At 38.1% G+C, this 26,756-nt stretch overlaps 1 protein-coding gene across 1 annotated transcript in view; it reads left to right on the top strand.

The window, feature by feature from the left end:
- The window catches only part of PDIA5 (protein disulfide isomerase family A member 5), a 239,603-nt gene that overhangs the window by 178,436 nt on the left and 34,411 nt on the right, over positions 1-26,756 (top strand). Inside the window, exons 12-15 of the mRNA XM_063288786.1 lie at positions 6,594-6,664; positions 7,914-8,077; positions 11,358-11,488; positions 22,481-22,551. Of these exons, the coding sequence (XP_063144856.1) occupies positions 6,594-6,664; positions 7,914-8,077; positions 11,358-11,488; positions 22,481-22,551 (437 nt within the window). The remainder of the gene's footprint in view (positions 1-6,593; positions 6,665-7,913; positions 8,078-11,357; positions 11,489-22,480; positions 22,552-26,756) is intronic.

Raw genomic sequence — 26,756 nt, 5'->3', positions numbered from 1 at the left:
TGGGTCCCACCAATTTAGTGTTACCAGATGGGACCCAGGAAGCTGGTCTTCTCTGTTGCATTGCCTGTCCTCTGGAACAATACCCCCCAGAGAGTCATATGGCCCTCACGGTGACCCTATTTAAATGAACCCTTAAAACCTGGCTTTTCCCCCATGCCTTGGAGTAGTGTAGTTGGTGGACCCCATGTAGGATGTTTGTTTTGGTGGTACTTACAAGCTTCTTCCAATTGTTTGTTTCATATGGTGTCTGTATTACTTTATTATTATTATTATTTCATACTGTATGGCATATTGTGTGGAGTTGGGATGGAATCAGGCAGCCAGCAAATTTAATAAATAACCAAACAAATAAATAATTCAGATGGGTACTTGATGGTGCAATCTGTTCTGCTTTGTTTATTTGTTTGTTTGTTTTCCTACTCTGACACTAGAGCAATGGCTGTCTACTTATTCCCTAAAATTATAAAATGGTTGTTTGTTTCATTCTGTTGCCTGCCTAGAGTTACAAGAAAGGTGGTGATACTAATGCATATATTCTCCTTTTCCAGAATACAATAATTATCAGAAAAAAACAGATGAGTATTTTTATCTACAAGGTACCTGGAAAGAGCATAGGTTTGGAAGATGGGTTCCTTGAACGGTTGGCTTCATGAAACAAATTCTCTAAAACCTTATAAAGCTCAGGGCTTTATAAGACTCCCGTGTCACTTTTCCAAACAACACTCTGTGATCAAATAGATTAGGAATAAACATGGAATAAATACCTCCTAGAACCAGTGACTTTGGACATGAAGAAAGAACCAGGTCTTTGCACTTTTCATCTATATGAAGGATGCATAAGTCACCCTGCCAGGCTGCGATGACTGGGTAGTGGAATGGCCAAAGGATGGCAACACTCATTCCCTCCCAGGTTATATTCCACAGAAGGAGGAACTAAGAAAGAGGGATTTGGGAGATACAGATCAAAGGACAGGTCTAAGTGAGGCTCAGAGTCTAAGCCTGGAAATACCTGCCCCTGTCAGGGACACAAGATTAGGAATAACATTTAGGGCTGGGCTAGGTTACTCTTGATGGAATATAGATAATTTGTAGAAACAAGTGTTTTTAACATTGTTTTAGTTATTTAATAAAAGTCTGTTCCTAAATTAGCCAAGTGTCTGTGCTGTCCCATATCTTTTCTACATTCCATCCAGTTATGTTACCTTAGGCACTTAAAGAATTTCTAAACTCTGAAAGAGGTCTAGTGATGGCAGGATAACAAAAGGAAAATAAAGGAAAAGACCCCCATAACAAGGAGGGTGTGTGACACAGACATGCCCCCTTAGTTCTGAAACGTGGCAGAAGCAACAGCTGTACAGCATTTTGGATTTGATTCCAAAAAAGTACTTCAGAGCACATGTCGGTGCAACCGCAGCATCTGCCTACAGTTCCTTAAAGCAGCTGTGTCTTTCCCAGGTTCACACAACTGCCTTCATCTGAAATGGTAGATATGATGGCAATTACTTTGCTCTTTCTTGAGGGAATACATTTCCTGTCATTTTAAATAAGACAGACTTATTCCTTTGGGGTATGCACAGGGAGAAAAACCTGGGACTTGGCTCATTCAAAAACACCTTTCCTAACCTTGAGAGGGCACATAAAGGGAAGAGTGGTGATATCAAGAAGGACTTCCTGTTTCATTTTGGGGGGGCAAAGAATGTATTTCCCTTTGGAAATAAAGGAAAGACCAAGGGAATTAAAAAGTTTTTCCCTCCCTCCACCTCGATACAAGCTCCCTGCTGGGGAAGTTGAGTAGGGCTTTGCCTCGGCAGGTATCCTAGCAACCTAAGTCTGCTTTTAGCCCAGAGCCGGTGCTTTTCCAGAGAGTGCTTCAGAAGTGCTTTATAAAAGTATCCTGAAATAGATTCCAGGCATCTTTTTCTCAAATATTTTTCTCAAATATGAGCCAAAGCCCAATATTGTCTCAAGTGCTCCTTCCAGTTACAAGGGAAGAAGGAGAAAAATGGAGCTGAAAATACTGATATAACACTTCCCTAACTTTTGGTGAAATAAGCTTGTTTACGCCCCCAGGCCACTAATATTAGCATCTATTCATTTTTATTGCAAGTCCCAAAGGATAATTTCTGTTGGTGGTGTCTTGCCAGATGGTCAATGTACTACTGTTGCCTCTCAGCGAGAAGTAATCTTTGCCTTTGGTCACTTTCATAAAAGAGTCTTTCAAATCCTATCAGACAGACAAAAAATAATAGTTATGGGGGTTGGGGGGGGAATGCCTAAATTGATAAATTTTGGAATGTACTTCAGAATGGTTGGAATTGTGTGTGTGTGTATGTGTGTGTGTGAATGCATAAACACTTCAACAAAGTAGCTTATTTTTTGCATAGTGTCTGCAACATATCATTCCACTCTCAAAGCCAAGTTACATGCTAAGCCTATTTTATAAAGATGTGCATAACCAAGTCAGACTCACAAACAAATTCAGAAGTAAGTTGCAATCTAAAGAAATACAGACACGTTGCAGATAGCCATGTAATTTAGCTGCAATGTAAAAAGCCTAATTTTGTTGCATTTTTCCTTTGGCTATGTGATTAAATTAAATTCAGATATGTGTATTTCAGAGTATTTTACCTTCCCTACAAAGGGATGCACTCTCAAAGACAGCTGCAGTTTCCTATCCATTGAAGAGAGCCAATATGGTATAGTGGTTAAAGTGTTGAGTTGTGACTGGGGAGACCCAGTTTCATGTCCATCCTTAGCTATGAAAATTCTTTGAGTGATTCTGGGCTGCTTCCTCAGCCCAACTCATCTGCCTCACAGGGTTACTATTGTGAGATTAAACTAGAGAGAGATACTCATGTAAGCCACTTTGAGCTCTTGGAGAAAAGTCAGGGAATAAAGCTAACAAATAAATAAATAAATAAATAAAACAAGTAGGAAGAGACACTGATAAGAGGGACAACACATCCAAATAATCGAGACCAGGAAAACTAATGCTGGGGTAAGGTTTAGCAAACCAAAATATTATAGTTTAAAAGAATCATATCCTGTTATCTCTGATGCTTTATCAGAAGAAACTTTGTCAAACATTGTACAATTTCATACAGTACTGAATATATTTACAGTATTTATGAAGGGGATATTGAACTGGAGTATTTAAAAAAATATTCTGGAGAAAAGATGAAATCACCCAATTGGGTAGCTGAAGGATGTAGGATGGATGGGAACCTTTACTTTGTACTATGTTTGACTGTTTTAACTTTCTTTTTTAGTTACTTAATAAAAGTCTATTCCTTTGGAGAACTCTGTTGGAAGAAGCTGAGGGGATGCAGTGGTGGAGGATAAAAAATATTTCTTCACTTCCAAAACTGCTATAGAATAGGCTTGTTATACTGTAGAAATCATTACTAAGATATAATCAGATTCAAGAGGAGTTTTTCTCCACCTGTTTTCTAATCATCTTCTGATGTGCTTCACTGCCTTCATCTCAGGTATATTACAAAGAGCTGGAGGGGTTCTGCACAATTTATTTATTTACTGAAATTTATATGTGTTCCCAATCAAGGGCTCTGGACAGCTCATAGTTACATAAATTCCAAGATCAACCATCAGTAAGAACAATTCCACAATAAAACAGTACATTCACAAAGTAAAAACTAGATATGAGAGTTAACAGCCCCAGCATAGCACTCCCTACTCAGAAGAACAGTGTCTTTACTGGTTTTTGGAACATTAAAAAAGAGAGGGCCAACTTGACCTCGGGGGGCAAGCTGTTCCTAAGGCTGGGTCAGCCACTGAGAGAAAGTGCTCAGGAGTGACCAAATCAACTGCCTGGGACATCCCCGCATTTCACAAAGTGACATAGGACCAAAGCTTTCTGGAATCCATTGGCACCTATTAGTCTCCAGGCATGAATCATCAACATCAACTACACATCTACAAAATAATCAACAATTTGCAAATGTTGTCTTCAGGCATGTTACATTAAATGGTTTCTTTAAAAAATATTGAATGTGAACTGGCAGGAGAAATCTCCCTCACAAATTTTCACAATAATTTGTTTAAATCAGAGACCAGTACACACAATTCTGTAGAAGCGGAGATTGCTTATTATGGTACCTGAAGCAACCAGAGCAAACATAAAAAGTCAGGAGTCCTGCAAATTCAAATATACATGGTACAGGAGCTCATCGTGTGTGAGAGTGACGTCAGCGAGGTAGTTAGGGGAATACTATGAGGTAATGAAGGCAGTACTTCAAAGACTTTGGTATATTTGAAAGAATAGAGAGTCAGTATTTCATGAATATAGTTTCTTTCTAGGGAGTTAGTTTTATGGGTTTATCTTATAGTGGCCTTGCTTAGAGCCTTTGCTCAGTTCTTAGTATCTTCTCCTAGCTCCATCAACATTCCTTGCCGTTCTCAGTTTTACAGCTGAGCAGGTTTATTGTTCCCCAATCTCTGGGAATGTAATTTTAGGGAGGGGAGTGTTTTACTTGTCCTAAACAATGCCATTTTTCTACTACAGATGACAGTGCAGTATCAGAGATGTAGGTGATAGAATTACAATTAAAAATATTTATTTCGTGTCTCATAAAAGTCATGGGATGAAATCATGGAGTATTAAAAGTTTGTGCTGGGACCAAAAATGATACCCAGGCCTGCCTTTTTAAATTAATATTCTTAAATGTCTTCTGAAGGTGCTTATCTAAGGTTTTTGAAGTGTGTGAGAGGATCTGTCTATTGGCTTCAGTGGACAGGAATTTGTTCTTATTTTTTATCCAATACTGTTATATATTGTCAATGGTATGTTAGTCCCTCAGCCAAAGTCTTCAGTGTTCATTGGACCTGGAGGCATAATGTATTTATTGGTTTGAAAGTATTGGCCCTACTTTCCTCCAGGACTTTTTGGTGGTATAGATAGCATTCCTTCCTCCAATTTTTCCCCACAACACAGAATCCTTTGTTTTTATCTTGTTCATTCCTCAGGCAGCCATATGAATAGGTTTAATAATAAAAATATTATTAAAAAAAACTATTTGAGGTTGGGCTGAGGGAGTAATTGGCACAAAGTCATCAGTAACTCTATCCAGCATATCTATATAAGTCCTTGTGGAGTGGGACAGTATAAAAATATAGTAAATATTCATTTACACTTAGAAAGGAATTTACATTTATGAAGCAATTGTACATGGCATTTAACAGCTATTTACTACATTAATAAGTCAAACCAGCTCCAGTTTTAGAGATCTGTGCATGTAATGAGTGAAACAGAATTCTTGTGGTCTGCATGGGAAAGTTTAGCTGTGGTGCAGGTCTTTTCTGTTTTTTGTGTTAATGTTTTTATTTTATTGTTGATATATATTGTTTTAATTTTGGGGTTGTGAACCACCCAAAGTTTGGTTCAAGATGGGTGGACATATAAATGTTTTAAATAAATAAATAAAATCTTTATAAGAAGTAAGATGCCATAAGGCAAAACACAGGGCTTTCCCCAAAGCAGTTGATTGAAAAACAGGCAGACAGACCAACTTGCCAAGAAAAATGCTTCTGATGTCATCAAAGTGGACTGAGAAGAATGACTTAGGATAATACAGTTCCCTTTCTACTCTCTTTTCATGTATTCCTCAAGGCACTTGAAATACATTTGATAGGTGAATATGCATACAAGAAGGCCCTGTAGAATTTATTGGGATGAAAAGGCTGTGTACCATTTCTCTATGAAGTGAAAGGAGATTCTTGTGTAGTGAATTTACACTGATAGGACAAAGAAGTATTGGGAGCTAGCAGAGGGTGTGTAAAGAATGAGGAGCAGTAAGTAGAGCCAACAACTTCCTACTTTTCACTGAGTCACAGCACTGATGTACAGTTTCCTGGATTGAAAGGTAGTCATTTCATGTGCATCCAAGTAAGTCTCAAGGGAATAAGCTTCTGATGTAAAGATGTATCTTAATCAAGATGCCTGCCCTAGCATCAGTCATTGGGTTCTAACTCTCAAACCAAATGTAGGGTTTAATAGATTCAACTGGGAAATCCTGTTACAAATTTCATGACAGCCATGAACTCAGCAATTGTCCTAAGAAAGGTGTTCTTTCTATTTTAGCCTCTACTGTCCTGTCTTCAAATGATATGAACTATCATGGACAGAATGCCTTGTAGAAAGAATGCAAAAGTCGATTGCCAATTTTCAACCAATAATAGAAATAAAAAATATAACTGTATTTTATTGTAATGCAATCTGCCTTTATTTGAAATACAATTTTCAGATATTTGTGAATTGGAGGATTATGTTGCTACTAGTCAGACATCTGTTCTCAGAGGGGCATGGTTAACTTCATTTTTAAGCAAAACACAAGCCTTCCAGTTAAATAGAAAAGCTTTCATGTTGCATTACTGTATTAATATAAAAGTTTCAATATAGAAGACAAATAAAACAAATCCTTAATATAGTAGGATTTGACACATACTTCTTAAAATATTTTGGCAATTTTTAATCCCATAGATGAGCAAGAAGCCTGCTTTGGAAATTCTGATTTTCGTGTAGCATGTAGCAAGCCAATACCTTTTGCCAAAAATAAAACTAAACTTTTCTTTGTCAGGGTGTGGACATTGTAAGAAAATGAAGCCAGAATATGAGAAAGCCGCAGAGATGTTCCATACAGACAGTGATGTAAGCTAATTTCCATTCTTTTTCATTTTCAAATGATCCTTAGTAAGTAACTGAAATAATAAAAATGTTCTTGTTGTAATTATTTCATCTTCCCAAGGGGTTGCAAAAAAGATAGTTTCAAAGTATAATCTCATTGGTAATGCATGAGCTCTGCCAAATTTATTAGCAAGAACATTGTGTCTTTAAACACAAACAAAAAAACGTGTTATGTTCAGCTGTTGAACCTTGTGATGTACATAATACGATAAAGCCCAAATTCTGCACTGAACTGCTTTGTTTCCTCTATTAATTACAAATTTCATGTTTAATGTAAAAAATGAAGGAAACACTAGCTTGCATTTATGCTCTGTACTGGTGTGCTAATAAGAACCTCTTTTTAAACAAGTGTCATAGGTTTTCGTTCGAATGTATGTGTATCTAGAAGATTGATTATGCAGATTGGTCATGCCATAAGTAAGAACAGATCTTAACTCAGGCACTTCAATACCTTTTTCTTGTTATCTTAAACCTCTCTTTCTCTATTGGTTCAAGGGCTAGAGACAAAAAGTGGATAGAATTTGGGATTTCAGTATTTGAGGCAACACCCTTCTGCATTTGCCATTCCAAGCATTTATGTTGCCTGTCCCACATCATACATGATATGTTGGTTCATACTGAGTGCTGTTTACTATATTTTAGCTATTATGGTTAAGTTGGATTATTTTATTATTTTGTATAGCTGCTCTTGACTTGATCAATTGATTTTAGTGCATCATAGGATCTGTGATAAATCTTGCAATCCTGGTAAAGGCCATCAGGAAGAGTCTCTCTTCAAATGGGATTTATATAAGAGCGTGTTTGTAGAATTACTTAAGCCAAAGCCTAAGGACCCATCATCACACGAGTTCTTCAGGGCTTGATCAGTACTGTTAACTGTGAAGCTATTCACTGGCTTAATGCTTATTTCTCAGTGCTAATTTTTTTCCTTCTCTTTACGGCATTAAATTAAATGCTGTAATTAAACAAATGTTTGGTTAATTGGTTGGACATTTTTCAGAAGAATTATCTTTGAATGGATAACATGCTGGTCGTAACAAAACTTGTAAAGCTCTCCAGTAGTCAGTGATGATGAAAGGTTTCAAAGCATGTGCATCTTCTTTCTAAACCCATTGTGATCTGTAGATAACTACTCCGTAAATTCAGAGTTTCCATTTAAGTGTATTGTTCACAACTTAGGATATACCATTATAGGCAATGCTTTATTTTGCAGAAATCAGGTGTCTTGGCAGCAGTAGATGCAACTGTTAACAAAGCTGTAGCAGAAAAATTTCACATATCAGGATTTCCAACACTCAAGTTCTTTCAGGATGGAGAAGAGAAATACACCTTGCCTCACCTCCGCACAAAGACTAAAATTGTTGAATGGCTCCTAAAGTAAGTGATATGTACAAGAGATTTTATGTATAAACTTTAAGTTGATTTATAAACTTATATAAATTCTCAGAGACTTCGGATTTGTCCTAAGCATACCAGTGGAATGGTGGAGAAGACTCTCCCTTTTGACTTTGAGGATATATACAACTCTGTTCAGATTTATGTATATGGCATGAAGTGCTCCTTAGTTTTCATTTTATTTTAGCCAAGTGCTTTCTCTTCCTTATCTGCAACAACTGGAAATTCCGAGCCATGAAAGGACTTTTACTCTGGCTCAGTTCTATGCTCTCCTCATAGCTGTTCTTGAAAGCAGATATAAGAAACTCCATTTGGCGGAGAGACAGTGCCCCTGTGCCCTGTGCAGGTTGAAACTGTAGCACATGTCTTGGGACAATACTATTACTCTGTTCCTGCACAAGTATCCTGGCTGCACAAGCTGTTTCTACGCTTCTTGGCTACTTTCAGATGGAACCCTGCCATTATGTACAGCATTGCAAAATTCTGTGCAGTAGCATATAGAATATGGCAGACCATGATAGACTCAAAGTCTGGCCTAAGAAGGTCATTATTTTCATCCATTCAGCCAGCAGTTAATTCTGTGCCAACTTCAGTATGTCGATATAGTCCAAGCTTCACAGCATTACATATTTATCCAGGGCCTTGGATGGAATTATGTAAACATGTATTCATGCAAGATCACCTCACTGGTGTTAGACTAGCGTGCCTGTGCCCAGGCTCATAAACATTTTAAATAGTGTAATTTGAAACAGCTATTTTTATCCCACAACCTTTTAACTCTAATTTTTAATCTCAAAGTGTTAATCTCTATTTTCCAATTAGATAGCTCTTAGTGTTTGTTAGTTGTCCCCTCCTCTAGATTTAGGGGTAATTTCAGCTATTTTATGGCTCAGAATTTTATGTTCTTAGTTACTGCTTTTAGATGTTTTGAACTTTTTCTGTTTTGTATAGTTTTCTTTGTTCACTTTTTATGCTTATGCTTTAACACACTCTGTTAACAACAACTGGTCTTCACCTGCAGTATTGCAGTTTAAGTTTAGTCTTATTTTTGTATGTATACTACTCTTGGATTTCAACAATAAAACATTTGAAAATACCCAAGTGCTTCATAGTTACTAGTGTGGAAGGCCAGGAACATAGCATGGGCTTGCATGTTCCTCCACTGTATGAGCAAATCAAGATTTTGGCCCATTTTGACCAAAGACCCATAGTTTACACAAATCAGTGTATTGCTCTGAAACTTGAAATCAGTTCTCACTTCAGACTATTGATCTGATGATGGCTTGGATGTAAACTATGGATGATGCAAATAAGCAGAGAAGGTGTGCCCACCCAACTTCAGTGTGCATTTGTGATGCTCCAGACTGATCTGGAACATTCACGTGTGAAGCAATCATTTCATCTGCATATGTTCTCAAATAGACACAGGTTACAAATGCACTTTGTCAGGGATTAGGGTGTCCAGGAGGAAGAACTGAAACTATTGAGCAGGAAACATAAAAGCTACAATATATCTATGAATAGTACTCATATTAGGTGATACTACCAAAACCTGGAATCAAAAGGTTTGTAGTGTTGTTACTCAGAACAGCAAGACACCTGTCTGCATAGCACCGGTTTTGTGAATGGCCATACCTCCAAGGCAGCTCCTTTATAGTATTGCCCATGATATTTTCTCAGAATTGAAGGTATGTTTATAACTTTAAAAAGTTGCCTACCAACGTCTTTAATCATAAAAGCCACATGCTTCTAGATTGGATTAATGTGCTATCAGTGTAATTATTTTGTTTTGAAAAATAATAGCATCTTTATCCCAAACCCATAACTTTGAGAAATGTAGACAAATACACTGAGCTGAGGTTTGATATATATAGAAAGATGCCGTTCAAGAATATGATATTTATAGTAGCATTCTAGTTGAGTTTATTCATAATTAAGGTTGCTAAATAACCTGGACCAAATTGTACCCTTTTAAGCAAATGGTAAATTCATCAATTAAAACTGTGTATGTTATACAACTGTGTCATTTACATACAAGCAAAGAATCTATTGTAAACCGCCCAGAGTCCCTCTTCCAGGGGGAGATGGATGGTAGCAAAATTTGAAAAATAAATAAATAAATAAAATGTACAAGTGCCATTTTGGAAGAAGTTATTAATTCTTAATCTCTAGTTCAAAAAGTTTAATTTTGCCAGATTGACATTATGGATGCATGAAAAGGTCCTTTTTGTGTGTTTCAAAAACTATTTTGCAGGGCTAAATTTTTAACCATTTAATTGGGATGCATGCCTTTAAGCTACATTCCCTCTTTCTTTGAATATCTGAGTTTTAATTAATAGTATTTGACTGTTTTATTAGTTGTGCTTCTTGAAAGCTGTTTTAATTAATTTGGCATCATATTGGCTTTATGCAAGGGCTTAGAGCACAAAACCTCAATACTAATACATTGAATGATGAGAGACTGTTCAACTAGATCAACTAGACTTGGTTTCCACAGAAAGTCTGTTTGTCATAGAACAGGTAATCAAAGAGCTGTCACTGGATTGCTCCCAGGACTGAGCTATGAATGGGATGGAAAGTTTGTTATATTTGGACCATTACCATAACATTCAAATATTATCAAGATTAAATTCATACCTCAACCTGAGCACTTATATAAACTCACTGTCAAAGTCCTAATATAGCAAACGTAAGAATTGCCCACAGAAGGAGATACTGGAATTATAAACTTACAAGAAAAGACTGACAATATATATTTTCCAATAAACTTCCTGTTATCACTTCGTCAAAGTGATAACATTATCATAACTTAACTACATTAATCTTTGCTTTTGAAATCTCTTGTAATGCACTGCAGTTCCACTACAGTTAGGATAAGATAAACCAGAGTTTGTTATGATGGGAGCTAGCCTTAGCAAGTCTCAGAGTGATGCTGAATTTGTACCCCAAACAATACAATTAGTCCTATTTCTGGGTTACTTGAAATGACCCTAAGTCGTAACCCAAGGCTTGTTTCAAACAAGACACAGTTGAGCTTGATTTGTTAGATTAACTATGGTCAGTCCCAAAAAAAAAAAACCAACTTCCAGGCTCTTTATGCCCATGCTGGAGGAAAGTGAGATGTACAAGCTTGTCTCCTGGTAATAATCCATATTTTGCCTTGATGCCTGAACCAACTGTACCCTGCAATAGAATATAATAGAAAACATACTATATGCACTTGCTTACAAAAACATAGCAGTAAGTTTTTTTTCCTCTTCAGTCCTCAGGCACCACCTCCCCCTGAACCATCTTGGGAAGAAAGGCAAACAAGTGTTACCCATCTTGCCGGTGAAGACTTTAGAGAATTTTTAAAGAAAAAGAAGCACGCTCTCGTAATGTTTTATGCTCCATGTAAGTGGATGTTGTCCTATCAAATATTGAACATTCATCTGTACTGAAGATCAGCCGAAAGAGACATGGCTTTCCAGTGCTTTTGAATCAAGCTAAGCTTAATTTATTTTGTTAAGCTGGGGACCACAACTGGCAGAGCACATCTCTTACATCAGAGTATCTCAGGTTTACTCTTTCACTCTGACAATGCAGCAGCAAAGAGGCAAAACTAACAATGTCATGTCTTTGGAGCAAGGATGCTTTGCACTGCATTAGTAGCACACAGAATCATGAACAGAAAGCACTTGCATCCAACTCAACAATGTGGCTGAAACCAGTCAGCACAGAGCTTTTGTCAGGGTTAATGCCAACCAATAACCAAACCAGCATAGAAAACTTTTTCTCCCCAGAAAGGTCATCACATGGTAGGTTCTGCAGGGAGCCATGGAGATGATCTTGGAGAAAATCTTCAGAGATGGCTCCATAACATGGTTCAAAACCATGCTGGGCCCAAAAAACAGGGAAAGCATTAGGAAGAGATTCAGACTGACTCCTCCCTGGTGTATAAGAGGGAGGGAAGAGAAAACAGTCAGATTTATAAAACAGTCAGATACATTTATTAACTACCAAAAAAGGGGTTGTTACTAGCTGAGCAAGTCTCTAAATGCATGTGAGATAAAAGATTAGACTTCTGATCCACATTTAGTAACATCTATACTTTTAATTAAACACCATGAAGCACTTATGCTTGTTTCTATAATAATTTCCTGCATTCAAAAGGCACTCTTTCTTCAGTTTTATTTTAGATGAGTGTGTACACGTGTGCTGTATCTTTGATATATAATGCACTCATGTACACTTGCTTCTTCTTAATCAAACACTGTAAGAATGAAATCTCAGCTTGCAGTGAGATAATTATGAAGGAAAACAGAAGTGCAAATCATTGTGTATTGAATTTTTTCCCTTTGTGTACCAGTAGTGTGCCTTCTCTTAAAATATGGTTATCTTTATTTATCACTTGTTCAATCATGGGACCTCTCAAGAGTTTTTATGCCTACCAATTACTAACTTGCTTATTTTAATACAGAAGAACCACTAACATTTTTGCCATGCTACTTTGGTTTAAATAATTTTCTTTCTCAGTTCTGAACCACTTCCCACATCAGTGAAACTTGTTAGCTGAAACCCTTACCGTGTTCATTAAAGTGCTACAAATATCTTGTATAATTAGGATTTTTTGGGGGGATTAGAACAGTTCAGTTTAACCCAGTGCTTTTTAAAGATTGCGTTTGGTTAAGCAAAGCAGCTTTGCAGATATTACTTTATCTGCTACATCTTCATAAATCACTGCTGAGAAGCTTGAAAACTTGTAGAAGACTATTTCATAAAAAACTGCTTTCTGCCATTTTTCATATTACAGAAGTGGTGCCTGCAAACTTCTTCTATGCATGTTGCTGTATAGAATTCAGGATTTTAGCTAATCCATTATCTCCCCCACCCCTGCCTCAATAGCTTGAGGGTGTCCCTTCTTCTAAAGTTGACTGCTGTTTTGTATCAGCTGACCATATTCTTAGATTGTATGGGGGATTTTGCTCCAGAGTTTGGAGATGGTGAATCTATTTTGATTTGTTTTTGAGAGAGTAGGATAAGATACACTGATGCAGTTATATTAGAATCTTATGTTCTCTCACTGATTTCTGGGGACATTTAAAAATAGTGGGTATGAACTACTGTATCAAATGGCCTATTGATACAGTGAGTTAGTTCTCTCTTCTTCCTCTCTCTTCCTTTTTTTAAGCCAACACTCTTAATCACTGTATCATATCCCTCTCTCTCAAACAACTAGATATGGATCATTTATGGTATAGGGACGCGGTGGCACTGCGGGTTAAACCGCTGAGCTGTCGATCGGAAGGTCGGCGGTTCGAAACCACGCGGCGGGGTGAGCTCCCGTTGCTCGTCCCAGCTCCTGCTCACCTAGCAGTTCGAAAACATGCCAATGTGAGTAGATCAATAGGTACCGCTTCGGCGGGAAGGTAACGGCGTTCCGAGTCGTCATGCTGGCCACATGACCCGGAAGTGTCTATGACAACGCCGGCTCCAAGGCTTAGAAACGGAGATGAGCACCGCCCCCTAGAGTCGGATTCGACTGGACTTTACGTCAAGGGAAACCTTTACCTTTTATGGTATAGGAAGTAGCACTGTGGAAGACATGAAGTCTGAAGAGCAAGCCTTAAAGGTCTGAGGGTAAATGAGCTCTCATCTGTTTTGTTTAAGTCTACTTCCCAGTCTACTTCCAATCCTGAGACTTCCTGTTGATCCCCCAAGCAGGTCCAAAGCCACTTAGTTCTTTGAGATCAGCATGGTCAGCTAGGTGCTGTCCCCTAGCTGAGCCTTCAATAGATAACCAGTAAGTAAAAAAAGTCACAATTGATTAATTTGCCTTTAATCAGTATGCTTGTTCTCACTACTGAAGAACGAATTCCACTGTTGTATACATCATTATCCATATTGCAAGGCGCTACAGAAGCATTAAATTGGATTCCAAATGATTGCATATGTTGGCCCAATTAAAGGATGGGTGTCATGCTCCTCCTGTTGCCACATTGTCAGATGGCCATCTAATTTGATGGTCATGAAGGATATCAAGAAAGTATACAAGAGGCCACCAGCAACATTGGTGGATGTAGATTTTGAAGTTGTCATTGCTCTAGTTTACTCTTCAGACATTTGAAAGAACTTCCTTGTGCTCCAGGGTTAATTGAGAGGGCAAATTAGTTGAAAGACTAAGGAGGAGTTCCATGTATTTGGGGGGGGGCAGGGGGAGGGGTTGCCTTTCTCATAGAAAAATACTTATCTTTCAGCAAAGAATAGGTTGTGTTTTCATTTTATTACGTTACTAGTAAAAATGTCAGCATTGTGCTGGTTCCATTTTGAGAGAAGTGGATTTGAGGACCTTTCACTTCCCAAAAGGAGGTACTCCCATAAAAGCTCCTTGGGCTGTGATTGTGTCACATTGACAGCGTACCCTTATTTAGGAGGTCCTCAAGATCAGTTCACACAAGGATAGGACCTAAAAATGCTTTCCATTCTCAACTTTCCTTATGTGCAAGCTGGTTGAAGCTAGTTGGCAGGCTAACAAATGGCCAGTTCCATAACAAACGTCTCTCAGCTGTAAATAAAATTGTGGCCTTTTAATTTTTTTTAGTTTATAGCAGGGGCTTTCAAAAATTTTTCAAGTTCAGAACCTGTTCATTAAAAACAAAAAAATTCCAGAATCCCTGATCAAGAGGCAAAGCTTTAGTGCCAGAAAACTGGCTTTGATCAAGCTAACATTTTTTCCCTTTAGTCTCTCATGAGACCCCAAAAAATTCTTGTGGGACCCTAAGGTTCCATAGAATACAATTTGAAAAACCCTGATCTATATTTAAGTTTGCTCCTGTGTATCTACTTACTTGCATTATGGTCTTTTCCAAGAACCAACAGTGCTCTCCCCATCCCATCTCATCTCATCTGAAATCATAGGTTAGCTTACTTCAGAGTTGTTTTGTGAGGAAGGTACAATGCTCTTTAAAGAAGACTGTTCCTTCATTGTTTCAGAAAACTTTACACTGCAGCAATGAAATCTACTGGCTATGGGAATGGAGTTCAGGAGATATCTTTGTAGATGTGCTGGTTTGAAAAGAGCTAATTTTGTTTTAATAAATCAAATATATAGGGGGAAAAAAGGCTCCTGTACTACTGGTGATTCTGGAAAAAAGAGAATGTTTACAAAGCCTTGAAGCAAAACTAAGAAGTGCGTCTCCTACTGAAAATTTTTTGTGTGATCCAGAAACCTTTTCCCCTTCACTTCTATTAACTGTGCTTAAAGAAGTGTTTATTTTTAAGAAAAAGATTAGTGTATCATAACAAAAAACTTTGTTGTTCGCAAATAATGTAAGCACTTCCAAAAAGACTATGTTTGCAATGCTGCACTCATTTAATATGTTAGAAATGGGGAGTCTGGCTATAATTTGGTTATATATTAGTACACTTTCCCATTTACTAAAAGGAACTATTAATAGAAAGTACAGTAGAATCTCAGTTAACCAGCACCCATGGGGATTGGTAGATGCCGGATAAATGTAGTTTCCAGTTACTTGAGGGTTACTATTAAAAATAGGCATGCCAAGTTTGAACTTGCCTTTCTTCTAGAGAGGAATCGGCCGATCCCTTTCTGGCAGAGGGGTAGGTTTGGGCTTGGCATGCTGCGCCACACTGGTCCAGTCCCTTTCTGGTGGGTGGGTGGGTTTGGGCTTGGTGCGCTGTGCCGTGCCAATCCAGTCCCTTTCTAGCGGAGGAGTGGCTTTGGGCTCACCTTTAAAAAGGTGGGTTTGGACTTGCCTTTCTGCTGGAGGTGGGGTGGCGCAGCCCAGCACGCTGGGTTTGAACTTGCCTTTCTGCTGGGAGGTTGGGTCGGTGCAGAGCAGAGCAGAGTGCCAGGTTTGGACTGGCCTTTCTACTGGGGGGTTTGGGTTGGCATGGTGTGGCATGGTGCAGCGCGGAGCACCGGGTTTGGACTTGCCTTTCTGCTGGAGGGGAATTGGATCGGCGCAGCATGGTGCGCCAAGTTTAAACTTATCTTTCCACTAAAAATTGATTTTATTTAAATTTTTATTTAACATATTATTCCGTTTTTCTTCCTGTTGCCTAGAAAAGATGGCAACTTCAGGGCTCCACGGGGCACATAGAAAGGATGCTATTAAGAAACGCATTACAGCAGAAAACAGATGGCCTATTTGCCTTACCTAATCATAAATGAATATTTTAGTTAAGCTTGTAAAGACTTTCAGAAAATGATTTCAGCTTTGACCAATGGAAAGAGTAACACAGAGGTCGCCAACATTATCTCCCCCTTCGTATTTTCCTTCTGTAGCTTTTGACTGAATCAGATTACACTAAGCTGCTCTCTTTCTTCCTGTTTTGTGGGTGATGATGATGATGAATATTATTCAGTGTGTTACAAATATGAATTTTTTGGCTTGCATTTTCATTCAAGGAACCATTGGAAAGTAGAGATACAGTTGTGTGAAAAAGAAAGTACACTCTCTTTGAGTTCTATTGTTTTATGTATCAGGACATAATAAAAATCATCTGGTCCTTAGCAGGTCTTAAAATTAGATAAATACCTCCATACCAACAACAACACATGACATATTACAATATGTCATTATTTTATCAAAATGAAAATGAAGGCCATACTGATTTTTTAATTCAAGTGCATTATTATAATAAATAATGAAAAATAATATTGAAGTCTGATGCTTTTGCTCTTTTATTCTAAAGAGCAGTGGGTTATATTACCTTGCGTTTTAAATATTCCAAAGATACATATAATTGGATTTTGTTAGTATACAAATGTATCAAGTTGATTCGAATTAGTTTGAAGGCAATATGTCTACCTAAAATCTCATTAATTATCAACCAGGCTAAAGATAAATAGAGCTTTTCAACAAGCCAAATTTCCCAGAGGAGCTCCATGTGGCCTTTCCGTCTGCCAGGCAGGTAATGCACCCAGCTGATGTGAAATTGATTCTTTACATTGGGCCCATATCTAATTATCTCATGCAATCCCTAACCCTAACCCTAACCTTATAATAAGTATTAATTGTACAATGGTCTGCCTTTAGCTAGTTTCTTCTGATTCTGAGGCAAAACCCACATTTCCATAGAGTAAATACTGATGGAAGCAACAGACGCCATGGGATCTGTGAAGTGATTTCCTTCTAGTTTGTCACTATTCATTTCTCATTCTTTTTGTCCAAATATATTTATTAGAGCTGAGGGAGCTGGCTTGTTTAAACATTACTCTTACTCTGAGTTATGAGTCAGCTTCAAAAGTAGCAAAGCAGGCAATATTGATAGAAAGGTGTGTTTTTTAACTAAGACAGTAAAATCTAAAGAGACATTGATCACAGGTTGCACTTTAAAGTTTCTAACTGCTGTATAAAAGGATTTCTTTTATAAATCTTAACTACACTAAATTTTTGAATGGGTTTTAATTACTAAAAAGATTGCCTTTCCTATGTGGTCACATTAATGTCTCTCTATGGCAGCCAATTTAACAATTAGCCGTGGAGGGATGTCATTTTCCATTGAATAATATGCTTCTACGTTAGCATATTCTGCCTAATTATAAGGCCACCAAGTTTAATACCACTGAGCTTTAACATATTGCTTCAAAATCTGTCAGACCTCAGGCTAGTCATAGCTCTAAATATTTATGTTTCCAGAAGTTGTCTGCATTCAGAAGCTAATTAGCAATAGAAACTTCAAGAATTCAATATTATTAGAGAAGTTGCTTTATTGCAGAGAAGAAAGGAGAAAGAAATGCACAGAGATGTCTTGTCTGTCAGTCTGTTGGAGCTTGGGGATTTAACTCATAAGCCTTTTTCTCCCTCACACTTTCAGGTCAATGGACTCTCAGCCATGCTTTTCTCAGCCTTGAGACTGGAATGCACCTGTTCCAAGTTTACACTATACTTCTGTCAGGCATAAACTGTACTGATTACCTTCTTGCCAGTTTCAGATTACGGATTCTCAATCTTGGTGGCTCTGTCCTAAGACCTAGTTTGTCTTCACTCTTAAATTATGTAGAATTTGACTTCGGTTTATTTTCATACCAGTAACTGCCTTCAGTGTGGCCATTGTGGAGCAGAATCTAGATTTAGAATCTTGGTTTTGCCATCATTTAATGAAGTACGAAAATAAAACAGTTTTCAGGTAGCAAGTGTGTGGGCAGAGCTGTTATATAGTTCCCTCTTTGCCCTTTCTGAGCTTGGGGAGGGCTTTGAATAAACTTACTTCAGGGTTTGATAGATCCTGTAACAAAGTCTGTTTCTAAGCAAAGTAAGTAGATGGAAAATTTCTTGGCAGTTGCTGTACCATGTTTGTTCCTTTTGCAGTGGATAACAATCTAATAGCTTTTCTTCCGTAACACATGCTGGGAAAGGGATTTGAGGAAAGAAAGTGCTAGATTTAGATGGGATTTAGAAAATTGAATCTTTGTGAATTACTTTTTTATAGTAGAAAACAAGTGGCTAGGGGAACAGAACAGCCTAGGATATTCTGAATAACAATATTGTGCATTTACATATATAGGCATATAAATAAAATATACGTGTTCATACACATACAAGCCTGACACATACATACACACTACTGAAAGCATTTATGTATGTTCTTGTGTCATACATCTATTGTTTCTTGTAAAAGCTTGGCTTGCAGGGTAAACACTCAATGATTTACTGCCTATTAATTGCTTGGATTTTTTTTCTTGATGTTTTCTCATGTTTTGCCTTTTCCAGGAATTATCTTTCAGATTAAAATGTTGGCAGTATTTTTTTAAATATGAAGTACAACCTCACTTGTTAAAATAGTCAGACCGGCCTTATAAATTACTGGATAATGCTGGAGTTCATTTGGCCAGAACTTACAACAATAACTATGTTGCATAACTGTGCAGAAATTTCCCAGTTGTAGACTTGACATGTCACAAGGCTCACTTGGAATTCATAGAGATTCATTGCTGTATTAGCGTTTTGCCTTCTGAAGTGAATTTAACTTATTTACTAGTCTGTCTATATATATCTATGGAGTATCTGAACCTAAGAATGGGCTTTTATAAACAAGCAGTTTATCATTGCTTGTCTAACTAGAAAAATATAAATCCTGCAATCAAGTCAAAGCCGTTACACTACTTCTGAAATGTACAGTATGTACAGAATCCATATTTGCTGTTTATGTTACTATTACTGTTTGAAAATAATATAGTTACCTGGCATTCTCTGTTCTCGTGCATAAGATCAAATAATCTTTTCACAGAAATATAATTTGTATTTATCCAATTTATCCACTGATGCATTGCTAAAGTAGAAGAATAGTTATTTCTCTCTCCTAATTGGAAGGTTTATTAACTCAAATCTTTCACTCCAACACAGAAATGTGCAATTGTTAGCCCATATTAAGCAGTGGGAAATGATGAGTTTGGAAAACCATTACAATTCCAAGAGCTTTACACATTTATTCTACATAATCATAACCCCCCCCCCCCACATGAGAGATACAATTTACTGTAGCTTAATATGCACAAGGACTACCACATTGATTTTAAGTATCCAAATCTAAAGATATAAAAGATGGAAAAAGGGAGAAATTGTGCATATCAAATTTGGAGGGGAAAAACATAGTATGGCACTATCAGGGTTGGATAGTTCAATTATTAATTCTGCACTTTTAATAGGGGGAAATAGAGAAAATAGAACTACAAATCTTCATATTTTGGTAGTTTGTCAGAAATAAGGAAAAAATGGTGTGAGAAAAATATATTTTTATTATACCAAATATCTCGAGTGTTACAATCTCTAAGGTTAGATTTGTTTTGTTCTGTTTTGTTTTTGGTAAAAGATGATCTTAATACGAGATCTTGAGGGTTTTACCAAAAATTGTCAGAAGTTAGATGCTACTTGACAGGCTACCCTCCCAAGTCTCCAAGATATATTCCAGTTGCAATGAGGACAAACATGTCATGCCTGTTTGGATACAACCCAAAACCCTGTGAGCCAAACAATGAAAAGAAAAAACGATAACAGTTTAGGTGACATCTTGGGTAACAGTACCTCACAGGTTCTGAGCTCTAGCACCATTGGTTTCAAACAGGAGCCAAGAAAAGAATGCAAAAGGCCATCAGCCAGAGGGGCTGAATGTTGGAAAGGACTAATCCAAAAACTTTACTGAGGTCCTGGCAGGAGAAAAATGAGAAAAAATATTTAACAGTTAGAATAATAAAGTCTGAATGTCATTAAGGAGAAGTATAATAAAATAACCAAAGGGAGAAAAGGATGATTTAGGAAATTAGAAGGGGGAAAGAAAAGTTGAAAGACTGTATTCTGTGCTGAAGTGCATTTACTTCCTAATCTGCTGATACTCCTAAAATCTCCTGTCTTCTGATTGATTTTCTTCCATCTCACCACTGGTTTCATTAGAAATTTGTTTATGGATTGGTTAGGCCTGACCTGCACAACCAGTTTTCCACTGATGTCCTTCAAGGATACGTTGTGGACTAAATTGTGGAACTCAGCTAAAGCTGTGGCTGAATGGAGGGAAAACTCTGTTCTTGAACGGTACATCTATCCAGATTTCGAGGAATCCCACCATGCTGCAAGGAATCTCCCTGAGTGTAGTTTTCGGATCCTCTGCTGCAGTGTGGAAGGGCAGGCAGCCTGCCTCTGGCACTCAGGGGGACTTCTGAAGGTCATTAATCAGGTTCCTACTTGAAAGCTCACATAACCTCAAAGTAATAGTAAGGTGGAATATATATTTTCCCAGAATACATTAACAAATATATCCTGAAAGAGAATAGTATGATAGGTATGTATGTAGGCATGTGTGGGAGAGAGAAATTTATATCCTGCCTTTTGTGCAGGAGCTCCAGGCAGCATACTGTACATTGTGCCCCTCCTCCTATTTTTCCCCACAACAACCCTGTCAGGTAAATTGAGCTGAGTCACCCAGTGAGCTTCTGGGGCCAAAGGTGAAACTAGAATCTGGGTTTCCCTGCACCTAGTCCAACACTTTAACCACTACAGTACACTGCAATGGCTCTCTAGGATGTACAGTATGTTTGAATGAAAAATTTGAAATATTAATTAATCTCAATCTAATTTAATCATTTTATCAAACCAAGGATAGCTAACCATTGAGTTACTTTGTTCTGGGGCCTTTATATTAAATTTGCTGCATGTTGATTTAGTGTAAAGAAAACACTGCGCACTCACCTTAGTGGGAAGTTGTTTGGGCTCTATTTTGTGCCGTAGGTGTTACAGTCCCATCTTCTCCCACATCAGTTTATATAGTTGCTAAAACAGCTCTGTTGGTTTTGCATCTATATTTTGCTCACATAAGTCTTTTGTGCAAAAGGGAATTAATTATTCCCTGGCTAAGTGTGGATTACATCCCTTATGTTGGTAGAATTCTTCTTTACCTATTGTTCAAAAAGTTAAGAAGATGTACAGCTTTCTAGTTCTCAGTATATTAGTGCATAGGCCAGTGTTTCTCAACCTCAGGAACTTCGAGATGTGTTGACTTCAACTCCCAGAATGCCTGCTGGGGAATTTTGGGAGTTGAAGTCCATACATCTTAAAGTTCCTGAGGTTGAGAAACACTAGCATAGACAGAGGCTTACTTGACAATAAAAACATGGTTACCATATTGAAGATAGTTACCTTGTGTTCAGAAGTTATTGAAAACAAAATCACATGAGATGTAAATAACAGAAGACCTTACTGCAGACAGTGGGTGCACTGAAGATTAGCTTGAATATTAAGCTTTTGAGGGGGTGGAATGCTTGTCTGATGAACTTAACATCGAAACAGGGCTTCTCACTCTTTTCTTTTCCTTTCCCCTATCCAGTTGCTTCATCCTCTTGTCACTCCATCCTGGTTTGTTCTTGCCTTTATCTTCCACTTCCCTCCTCTTCATGCTATTTTTCACTCTTTCTTACCACAGACAAAATTAATCTCAGATGATACAGCTATGGGTTGTAGATAAAACTGTGTTCATGTTCCACCCTGTTTTGTTGTACACTGTTTTAAGACAGGACCAGTGTGTAGGTAGGTGTTGGCAGGTGGTACTGCTGAAGTCAAATTAGAACCTTTTCACAATTTTTGTGATTTGTAAAACGGATCACTATTTGGCTTGTGTTGGGGAAACAGGCCTGAATGTTGAGAATGTGCAGGCTGTGACTTTGTAAATGTGGAGGCAATTTCTTTTGCATATGTTGCTGTCAGTGATATTACCATTGTTTCTAAATAGTATAAGAATTGTACATGAACATCTGACTCATTCACAGGAAGGTAGGTGTGCAATCTCTCCATTCCTCAGCTTGCAAAATTGTGGTGAATATCTGATGGGGCTTTTTGTTGCCAAATACTTCAAGTGCAGTTTATAACTAATGTTTCTTCCTTTATTCCACAGGGTGTCCACACTGTAAAAACTCCATTCCACATTTCACAACCGCAGCAGAACTCTTTAAAGAAGATCGAAAGGTAACTCTACTGTCATCTGTTTTCTGCTAGCAACTTTGGCTTATTTGGCGTAATGTGGAAGGCTAGGATTGTATTGATCAATGTTTACTTCTTTGTTTCCAGAAATATTTTATTTATTTATTTATTTATTTATTTGTCATATTTTTATCACCGCCCATCTCCCCCGCTCGGGGGACCCTGGGCAGTTCACAATAAAACAAAATATGTGAATAATTTCCCACTTTGCTCCTCTTCTTAATTTCTTCTAGGGTTAAATGTGGTTAGTGGAGAGAGGGTATTTTGTTTTGGGGCAATCTCAACTTGAGGCAAAGTGCACTTTAATCTCTTTACCTAGGATTCAAAGAAAAGAAGCACAAACACATAAGAAGACCTTGAGAGCAGCTTGAGCTTTACTTGCTATCAGTGTTACAGCTGGTTCTATTACTAGAAGAGACCTACTGCTCTTCAGTTTTAAGATGAGACTTGTTGTTAGGCTGAGAATACTGCTTGGCTGGATTCAGAATGTGGAAAAAGCTCAATAATTTTCTGAGAGTGGTTTTCTAACACATAATGTAGATTGCATTATCATCTCCAACAGTCCCATGATGATCAAAGTTCAGACAGAACAATGCAAAATAACAAATCTAGTTCAAGGGTTCAGATTGTAAGGTCTATGAGTATTGCCCCATGAAGTGACGTTGAGGGGAGTTACTAAGTCTTGAGGAAAGTGAACCATGGAATTCCCAATCTGGACCTAGTCAAGCATGTGGAAATTTCCCATGGCCAAATGAGCTGCACTTTAGTGTGTCTGTGTCTGTGTGTAGATATAGATATATAGATGTATACGCGCATGCACAAACTTACACATATATTTGTGTTAATCATTTTTATGGGGATGCTAGTGCTATAATTTTTCACAGAATTGGAAGATAAAATTTTGTCACGAATTTCCCCCCCAAGATTACTGCAAACAGGCATTGCACACTATCCTCTGTGGTTCCAGAATGCAGGACACAGAAGAATGAATTTAAATTAAAGGAAGGCAGATTCAAACATCCTAAGAGTTAGAGCAGTTTGATAGTGAAACCAATTACCCAGAGAGATAATGCATCTGCCTTCACTGGGTGACTTCAGGTGGAGGTGAGAGTCCCATCTGTGGAGAATGCTTTAATCTGGATTCCTTCACAAAGCACGGAGTTGGTCTTAATGGCCTAGGTGGGCTTTTCAAACTCTGATTCTGAACAAGAGCTAGTGGATAGGTTGTTACATGAGTCTTTCTCAACAGATTTCCCTGATGCTAGGATCTTTGTGTGTATAGTGTTAAATGACTTTGCCAAACTTATGGGTGAATTCAGAATTTGCATTGCTTCCATTGATTAATATGTTTGTTCAAAACCTGTCAAAGGTTGAGAGAGGTCCTTTTAGCCCTCAAGATGGTGATTGATGGATGCAGCCCTTATTTCAGCCAATAGTAGAAATAAGAAATGATTCAGCCAACTAAAATGTAGAAATATAAAGTTTAATGATGTGGAACCTAAGTTCCAATTGAGGATATTGAGTTTAGAAGTAGCTCCTCAAGGCCAGGCGTACAGGAAAAACAGCTATGTTTTTATCTCCCTTGCTTGAATTTTCAAGGTGGAGGAGATTGATAATTCTATCTTCTTTCTTCAATCATATGCAATCCAATTCTGCTGAAGTGTTCATGGATTTGCTAATGACCATTATGGATATTCTATATAGACTGTAGTGTTGCTCAGGGATGCAAGTGCTTCAGCATTATCTTAAAGCTCTTTTTAAACAATTCCTTTCTAAAATTTGCATGAATTTTTTTTGGGGGGGGTCTGGCTGCTGCTACACAGCTCAGTAGACAATAGGTAAGCAGATCGTAAAACAAACTGAACTTTAAAAATCCAGTGAACTTTTAATTTTCAAAGGAAAATATTTTCTTTTCATGTGTTACACAGCCTTCTACAAGCTTGTATTTGCATCCAACATTGTGATTCTCAATTTTTTCCCTTCTTAAGGCAGTCAATATAATACTGTAATGGAGGGACAGATTGTATAACCCAGGTATGAGAATTAAGATGTAGAGTTACATCTCTATGCCTTTTGCTAGCTACCTATTGAAAATACTACATCCTTGAACTATGTCCTTGCCTTTAGAAGGGATTTTCCTGTTTGAGAAAATGCAGTGCATATTTTAGGACCATAATTCCAGTAACTTCAGCCAATGCAAATATTTGGCTTCTCTTCCTTTAGCTGTTTCCATTAAAGCTGGCCATCATGAGAACAATGATTTAACTTTGAAAAGACAGTATCTATAGATGAGAATATATGTAGCTCAGAGTTGAATTGTGGAGTCCTTGGTGCTCTCTGAGCTTGGTTGCTTGCTTGCAGATGTTTCATTACCTGACTAGGTAACACCATCAGTGCTAGTGAGTGTGGGGTTTGTTCCTTGTTTATATACAGTAGCTTGCCCTACCAGTGTTGGTGGGGGTGTGGCTTTCTCCTTGGTAGTTCCTTGATTAGGGTGTTGTTTTTTGCTTGATTGTTTGTCTGGTGTTAATCCCTGCTTATCTGGGTGTTGGCTGCTGGAGAGGATGTGTAACAGCCACTAGGTAGCACAAACAGGCAGAAGACTATCAGAGCACATCCAGGAACACCAACTAGCAGTCAGAAGACATGATGAAAACTCCTTAATCTCATAACATATAGACAGATTCAGCCACAGTTTCAAGTGGGAAACTGAGCATCCTGTTCGTTGTTTATTTGTTCAGTTGCTTCCAACTCTTCGTGACTTCATGGACGAGCCCACGCCAGAGCTTCCTGTCAGTCGTCAACACCCCCAACTCCCCCAGGGACAAGTCCGTCACCTCTAGAATATCATCTATCTATCTTGCCCTTGGTCAGCCCCTCTTCCTTTTGCCCTCCACTCTTCCTAGCATCAGCATCTTCTCCAGGGTGTCCTGTCTTCTCATGATGTGGCCAAAGTATTTCAGTTTTGCCTTTAATATCATTCCCTCAAGTGAGCAGTCTGGCTTTATTTCCTGGAGGATGGACTGGTTTGATCTTCTTGCAGTCCAAGGCACTCTCAGAATTTTCCTCCAACACCACAGTTCCAAAGCATCTATCTTCCTTCTCTCAGCCTTCCTTATGGTCCAGCTCTCACAGCCATATGTTACTACTGGGAATACCATTGCTTTAACTATGTGGACCTTGGTTGTCAGTGTGATGTCTCTGCTCTTGACTATTTTATCAAGGTTTGTCATTGCTCTTCTCCCAAGGATTAAACGTCTTCTGATTTCCTGACTGCAGTCAGCATCTGCAGTAATCTTCGCACCTAGAAATACAAAGTCTTTCACTGCCTCTACGTTTTCTCCCTCTATTTGCCAGTTATCAATCAAGCTGGTTGCCATAATCTTGGTTTTTTTGAGGTTTAGCTGCAAGCCAGCTTTTGCACTTTCTTCTTTCACCTTCATCATAAGGCTCCTCAGTTCCTCTTCGCTTTCAGCCATCAAAGTGATATCATCTGCATATCTGAGATTGTTAATGTTTCTTCCAATTTAACTCCAGCCTTGGATTCTTCAAGCCCAGCATGCCTCATGATGTGTTCTGCGTACAAGTTGAATAGGTAGGGTGAGAGTATACAGCCCTGCCGTACTCCTTTCCCAATCTTAAACCAGTCCGTTGTTCTGTGGTCTGTTCTTACTGTTGCTACTTGGTCGTTATACAGATTTCTCAGGAGGCATACAAGATGACTTCGTATCCCCATACCGCTAAGAACTTGCCACAATTTGTTATGATCCACACAGTCAAAGGCTTTAGAATAGTCAATCAAACAGAAATAGATGTTTTTCTGAAACTCCCTGGCTTTTTCCATTATCCATCGGATATTGGCAATTTGGTCCCTAGTTCCCCTGACTTTTCTAAACCCAGCTTGTACATCTGGCAATTCTCGCTCCATGAATTGCTGAAGTCTACCTTGCAGGATCTTGAGCATTACCTTACTGGCATGTGAAATGAGTGTCACTGTTTGATAGTTTGAACATTCTTTAGTGTTTCCTTTTTTTGGTATGGGGATATAAGTTGATTTTTTCCAATCTGACAGCCATTCTTGTGTTTTCCAAATTTGCTGGCATATAGCATGCATTACCTTGACAGCATCATCTTGCAAGATTTTGAATAGTTCAGCTGAGATGCCGTCGTCTCCTGCTGCCTTGTTATTA

Source organism: Candoia aspera, chromosome 1, assembly GCF_035149785.1.
Source record: "Candoia aspera isolate rCanAsp1 chromosome 1, rCanAsp1.hap2, whole genome shotgun sequence".
NCBI classification, from domain to species: Eukaryota; Metazoa; Chordata; class Lepidosauria; order Squamata; family Boidae; genus Candoia; species Candoia aspera.
The sequence above is the reverse complement of the archived record's forward strand: the minus strand, read 5'-3'. Positions and strand labels throughout refer to the sequence as shown.